Source organism: Saprolegnia diclina (assembly GCF_000281045.1).
Source record: "Saprolegnia diclina VS20 unplaced genomic scaffold supercont1.66, whole genome shotgun sequence".
Lineage (NCBI taxonomy): Eukaryota > Oomycota > Saprolegniomycetes > Saprolegniales > Saprolegniaceae > Saprolegnia > Saprolegnia diclina.
In genome coordinates this window covers 248,844-254,843 of record NW_008246133.1, presented here as the reverse complement: position 1 = coordinate 254,843, position 6,000 = coordinate 248,844, and the positions used below count along the sequence as shown (strand labels likewise).

At 58.2% G+C, this 6,000-nt stretch overlaps 4 protein-coding genes across 4 annotated transcripts; 1 reads left to right on the top strand and 3 right to left on the bottom strand.

Annotated features, from left to right (window-relative positions):
• Nucleotides 1-267: 267 nt before the first annotated feature.
• Nucleotides 268-651, top strand: SDRG_14078 (hypothetical protein; the record flags this gene model as incomplete). Its single annotated transcript, XM_008620182.1, has 1 exon — nt 268-651. One exon carries the CDS (start codon nt 268-270, stop codon nt 649-651), a length of 384 nt encoding a protein of 127 aa, XP_008618404.1.
• Nucleotides 652-761: 110 nt separating this feature from the next.
• SDRG_14077 (hypothetical protein) lies at nt 762-1,339 on the bottom strand (the record flags this gene model as incomplete). Its single annotated transcript, XM_008620181.1, has 5 exons — nt 762-947; nt 994-1,047; nt 1,092-1,161; nt 1,200-1,236; nt 1,282-1,339. 5 exons carry the CDS (start codon nt 1,337-1,339, stop codon nt 762-764), a joined length of 405 nt encoding a protein of 134 aa, XP_008618403.1.
• Nucleotides 1,340-1,519: 180 nt separating this feature from the next.
• SDRG_14076 (hypothetical protein) lies at nt 1,520-3,355 on the bottom strand. Its single transcript, XM_008620180.1, has 8 exons — nt 3,057-3,355; nt 2,919-3,012; nt 2,779-2,873; nt 2,581-2,730; nt 2,501-2,537; nt 2,283-2,452; nt 1,732-2,234; nt 1,520-1,687 (listed from the first exon to the last, which is right to left on the bottom strand). The coding sequence occupies exons 1-8, from the start codon at nt 3,329-3,331 to the stop codon at nt 1,596-1,598; spliced, it is 1,416 nt and encodes a 471-aa protein (XP_008618402.1). The 5' UTR covers nt 3,332-3,355; the 3' UTR covers nt 1,520-1,595.
• Nucleotides 3,356-3,661: 306 nt separating this feature from the next.
• SDRG_14075 (hypothetical protein) lies at nt 3,662-5,923 on the bottom strand. The gene is made up of 3 exons (XM_008620179.1): nt 5,117-5,923; nt 4,794-5,070; nt 3,662-4,748 (listed from the first exon to the last, which is right to left on the bottom strand). The coding sequence occupies exons 1-3, from the start codon at nt 5,868-5,870 to the stop codon at nt 3,749-3,751; spliced, it is 2,031 nt and encodes a 676-aa protein (XP_008618401.1). The 5' UTR covers nt 5,871-5,923; the 3' UTR covers nt 3,662-3,748.
• Nucleotides 5,924-6,000: the final 77 nt, after the last annotated feature.

Sequence of the window (6,000 nt, the reverse complement as noted above, 5' to 3'; positions counted from 1 at the left end):
CACTAGACAAGTGCTGGCGACGATGATCGCCGCCTGTCGTTAGATTCGTCTGGGTGCATGGTATCGTTGGTGAGGTTGATCTGCTATGAGCTGTGCAAAGCTACCCTTGGCGGCAATGTTGCACTCGAAAGAGTAGGACAAGAGGGTGGCGAAGGTTCAATGATGGCCAAAATTGGTCCCCATCGAAAGGACGTTGGTATCCACAGGTTGCTGTTCGTGGACCTCGGCTGTGAAAGCTCACAATTCTATTAGCATCGTCCGAGACCCATGGCTTCTCCCAACCACCACGGCTGGACGACCGAAGAAGACGTCTTCCTCTACCACCTCCTGCACTGCTACCTCAAGGGTATTCTCGACGACGAGAGCCCTCCGCTGCTGCGGCAGTACCTTGCCCGAGAGCTCCAGTGCAAGCCACTGCGTATTTCCAAGCGGCTCGCCAAGGGCCAGTGGCTCCTCGGCCACTACCTCGCGCACACCTTTGGCCGCGTCTGCTACGAGCCCGCGGCGACATTCACGCAGGCCGACGTCGAGTCGCTCAACCAGGTCAAACTCGCCCGCAACCACTTTCACGTGGCGCTCCAGCGCAAACGGTCTGGTCGGCACCAGAAGACAACTGGTCGCAAGATTCTCAGCATCGCCGAGATGATCTAGATGATGTACACAGAGAGGTTTTCAAGCTCACAGTGGTGTTCTCCTTTGTCGTATTGAGAGTATTGCTCTGGTTGCGACGGTTGGGTGTTTCACATTGGAACAAGCTTGTGTCAGAATCCCATGTCGTCGGCGTCTTTGGCCGCGCGCTGCTGATCGATGGCTTCGTCGCGCATGCGCCGGCCAAAGTAGGGGAAATCCAGCGCCGACAGCAGCATCGAGAGGCTCTCGAAGACGTCCGAGTCGCGCATCGTCGCTTGGACGCTCGACAGGACGTCGTAGAGCTCTCGTGCGTCCATCTGCAGAGCGTCGCGGTGATCGACAACTTCAACTTCAGCCGTCTACCTGCTCGTCGTTGAGAAACGCAGCTATCATGGCTTCGTGCATGCACTCGTACGTCTGTGCAAGCTCCATAAGGAATGTATCGTGAGCGCTCGTGCTACCTGAAAGAGCTCAAAGCACTCAAGCGGCTGCTCGTCGTCCTCGTCAAACGTGGAAAAGGTCATCGCATGCCTACGCCCGATGAGCGCAGGCTTCAGGTCCAGTCGTACTGCGCAGCAAAGGCTTGGAACGACGTCTCCAAGTTGTCTACAACAGACAGATTGTACATCGCTGCCTCTCGACAGAGTGTACACGTCGCAGCAAAGGCGCAAAGACGCTCGACGACCGCCACGCGCTGCGTGTCGTCCATGCAATTAGATAACGTTGTCAAGACCGTTTCAGATAGATAGATAGATAGATAGATAGATAGATAGATAGATAGATAGATAGATAGATAGATAGATAGATAGATAGATAGATAGATAGATAGATAGGCGTGGCTTTGCGACAGACTAGGAGCCCACGCAGGACGAGTGGCGCGACAAAAAGTTATAGCAAGGTCTTGGTTATAGCCAAGGCTGTTTTATTCTGTTGGTTATGGGTTTGCAAATAAGACCTTTCATGACTTAATGAATCGCCTCGACGAGCGGGTCCAAGAGCGATTTGCCGAGCCAAATAAGACCTGGGTCGTCGCGCTGTAAGACCAAGTGCGTTTGGTCTACAAATGCGTCAGCGACTGTCGCCTCATGTTGAGATTCGTACCTGGTAGCTCGTCGATAAACCCAATGTGCGTGAGCAGCTCCAGCGCCGGCGGAACGCCCATGATGTACATGGCAATCCGCGCATTCGTCTTGCGTAGTCGCCGGTACAGCGGGTTTGCCGGTGCTTGCAGAATGTTGGAGAGCACGGCGTGGAGCGACCGGAGAACGTTCGTCTGCTGCGAACGTGGCTCGTGGAGGAGGCGCGCGCGGAGAGCAACGGCCGCCGCCACAACACGCTGCTCGCGCTCGCCCAAGCTTTCCAGCAGCGCAGTGTCGAGCTCAATGGTCGGCAGATTCCATGGACGAGTCGCCGAGACTGGTGCCGGTACCGAGACTGGCGAGACTGGTGCTGAGGCAGGCGTTGGTGGTGCCGAGGCAGGCGTTGGTCGTGGCAGTGGGACGTTTTCAAGTATTGACGGAAGGGAGATCACGATGTCTACTGCTTCGGCGGGCGCCGACTGCGGCGCAGTGAATCGTTCGAGCGCGCGCTCCGCTCGCAGCTGCCTAGAAAGCAACGTCCTCGATGAGCTGCTATCACAGCAAGAGGGCTACCGTGAATCGATGGCGGCAGGTGTTGAGCCGCCCAGAACGTGGCCTCGTGCAGCGTGCGTCGGCGACGTGGTTGGCACTTGAATCGACGTTGTGGTGCCTGGGACGGTGTTGCACTCGGCTTCGACTTGGCGCATGAGTTGGTAGAACTCGTTGTTGTGGTCGCTCACATCCTAGTCGTCTTGCTAAGATCTGATTGTTCTCCAAAGAAGACTGCGTACGTTGTGCGTGAGCTCATGGTACAGCACCTTCTTGATGCTGCAGTGTTGATGAGAGACAATGGGCTCCAAGGTTGTCGTACGTGAGGTATTTGCGAAAGCCTTGGAGGTCGTCGGTGCGCAGCCGCAAGAGAATGCGCTGGCCCTTGTTCTCGTTGAGGCCCAAGACGCAGACCGGGTCGACGCCGACCTTGCCGTCGGGAAACATCTCGGCCAGCGCCCCGACGGTCCACCTACCTCGTCCCATCAGTACGCCTGCCAACGATACTTTGATTGTCTACTTGTGCTTGGCCATGACGTGGAGAATGCCCTTGTCCTGCGCCAGCGACGTGAGGATCGCACGCGCCTTGGCTTCGTCCGGCAATCCCGGCAGCGTCTACGAGCTTGTGGATACCGAGAATTGTGCCTAGAGGTATCGTACTTGGATCTCGTGGAAGCGGTACGCGAGTGCGGCGTGGGCACGTGCACTCAGAACTTCGTTCTTGGCTTGGATGCTCACCAGCGACCGCGAGGCGCTACGCAAGCGTGAGCTCCTATGCAGTGTCGATGGCGAGCGTACCGCGTCTCCTCAATCTTCTTGAGCGCAGCCTCTTGCTCGTTCATGGCCGCGATCGCCTCGGCGGACGGCCGCACAAGCAGCACGGCGGTGCGTCCGTCGTCGACCACAACGTCGTCGTCGGCCAGTACCTTGCCCTTGACAATGAGCCGCTGCTGGTCGACGGGTGCATGCGTCAGCGCCTCGATCTGCTTCTTGAGCTCAGCGACGGACGACCCGTCCGCACCGAGCGGCAGCGACAGAACGCGCTCAGCGTGCTTGACGCGGAGGACCTTCATGGCCAAGGGCAATTTCAAATTGGCCTTTCTTGGCGTCTTTTTATTTTTATATTTATATCATTTTAAAAAATGTTCGCGAAATCGGCGCCGGTGGCTGATGCCATCGACGAGAACATGCGAGCACGCGTAGAGAGCACAACGCTTCGTTAAGAGTCTGCGTGAATCGTTATTTATTGCTTCATTCAAGTCACTCCCCGCGTGTCCAGCACGCAACACTGATGCTAGAGCAAGCAACGTGAGATGACAAATATTCCTAAACCCACGTTTGGCAGTTGACTACCGAATGACAATCGGCGCGTCCCGACACTTGCATGCTTCTATCATCAAGGCCTTCTTGTTGCTACGAGTACCGTACGGCAAAAGATAACAAAATGACTAAATGCTCGTTCTGTACTAGTATTCCACTAGAGCGACTAACTACTCGCGGTACTTTTTCACAAAGTCTTCCACGTCGTTGAGCGGCTTGACCTCGCCGCGCTTGGTGAGCCAGAGCACCGTGTCGGGTGCGACCGCGCGAAGGAACGCTTCGTCGTGCGAGATGACGACGATCGCGCCGCTAAAGCTCTTGATGGCGTCCGTGAGCGCCGCAATGCTGCTCATGTCCAAATGGTTGGTCGGTTCATCGAGGATGAGCAGCTGCGGACTCGTCGGATATGTGATCAAACCCATCGCAAGGCGAATGGCTTGGCCGCCCGAGAGCGTCTCGCACGGCGCATCGCTCACAAAGGCACCGCGTAGACCGAATTTGGCCAAGTGCCGCCGGCCCAGGTCCTCCGTCTCGGGCGAGAGCAGCTGGAGCGGCGTCTTGGCCTCGTCTTTGAGCGTCTCGACGACATCTTGGGTGAGCGCTCCCAGCCGGACAAGGGGCGCGAGCGTGATGGTACCGGCCGTGGGCTGTAGCCGGCCTTGCAATAGCTGAATGAGCGTACTCTTGCCCGTGCCGTTGCAGCCGAGCAAGACGATGCGCTCGCCGTGGTGGACGTTGAACGAGATGTTCTTAAGCATCGGCGTCGACGGCGTGTACCCAAAGCACAGCTTCTCGACCGACAAGAGCGACGTCGTCGACGGCACGTCGAGCGGCTGCGAGATGACCCAGTGCTCCGGCTCATGCAAATCAATGAGCTGGTCCTCGGCGCCGGCGCGGCGGTCCTCAAAGTACCCGATGCGGTCCTTGTTGATGCGGAAGCGGTGGCCTTTGGCGTTCTTTTCGTTGCCAACGCGCTCGATCTTCTTCTTGCGCGAGGCGGCGGCCGCGAGCCGCTTGTCGTCCCCCGCCTTTTTGCCCGCGAGCGTCATTTGCGCGACTTGGTTCTGGAGCTTCTCGGTCTTGGCCTGCATTTTCTCGTTCAACTTGGCGTTGAACGCGTCCTTGTCTTGGACCGTCGTCATGAACGTGTCATAGTCGCCCTGGAAGTACCTAGTCGCGTCACATGACATTCTTGTCGCCACATTCGGTCGTTACCCGAGTGTCTTGTTGGTCTTGATGACTACAATGGCGTCCGTGACGGCATTTAGAAACGCGCGGTCGTGCGAGACCGTCACGATCGTCATGTCGCCAAGGTGGTCGTTGATGAAGCGGCCGAGCCACTGGATGCGGGGCAAGTCCAAGTGGTTTGTCGGCTCGTCGAGCAAGAGCAGATGCGGCCGCAAAAACTCAATCTGCGCAAGGAAAACGCGCATCTTCCAGCCACCCGACAGCTGTGCGAACGGCTGGTCCTGCTCCGTGACCGTTGTCAAGCCTAGTCATTTCTATCGCATCCACGGACAAAGACGGCTTGAGCGTACCGATGCTCGACAGGATTTCCCGGGCCTTGGCCTCCGACGACCGATCGAGGTTGCTGTAGAGCTCGTCGAGGAGCTCCTGCGCGCGGAGAACGTCGTCTTCCGTGTCTTCGACCTCGGCCATGTCGGTGAGCTCGGCGCGCACGCGGGCGAGGTCGCCTTCGAGGGCGAGCGCCTTGTTGCGCGCTGTCAAGCCGCGGAGACCGCTGCGCTTGGTCGCGACGCGAAGCATCTTGGCGAGCGCAAACTCCGTGTCGAGGCAGCGGAGCTCGACCAGTGTGCGGTGGACAGTCTGTGCGTCGAGCGCGGCCTCGAGCGTATCGATGCGGCGCTGGCGGTGGAGCCGCTCCTTGTCTGCAGCCATGAGCACGTCGAGGACCGAGACGATAGTGTCGCCGTCGGCGAGGTCGAGGTGGAAGAGCTGGTTCACGTACATGACCTGGAGGCTGGACGAGATGCCTTCAAAGAGCCCATCGCCGAGCGCCTGCAGCAAGGTCGACTTGCCCGTGCCGTTGCGGCCGACGAGGCCGTAGTGCACGCCCGTCTCGAGCTTGAGATTCGCGTCGACGAGGAGCTCGCGCTTGCCAATGCCGAGGTTGACTTGGACGAGGTGGATGTTGAGGTTCTGGTCGTCGACCGTCTGGAGGAAGAAGCGGTCGGTCTGCGACGTGGCCGTGATGAGCGTCGCGGCCGCCGAGCCGTCGAGGAGCTCCGACGTCACGTTCTTCTTGCGGCTCGTCTTGCTCTTCGGGGCCATTTTGCACTTTGCCAACGTCGCCAGAAAGGCCAGATAAGGCCAGCGCACGTTCGGTGAAAAAGCCGCTGGCCTGTCTACAACCATCATTCTTACATGTCGAATGCTGGTCGACATGTAAGAATGATGGTTG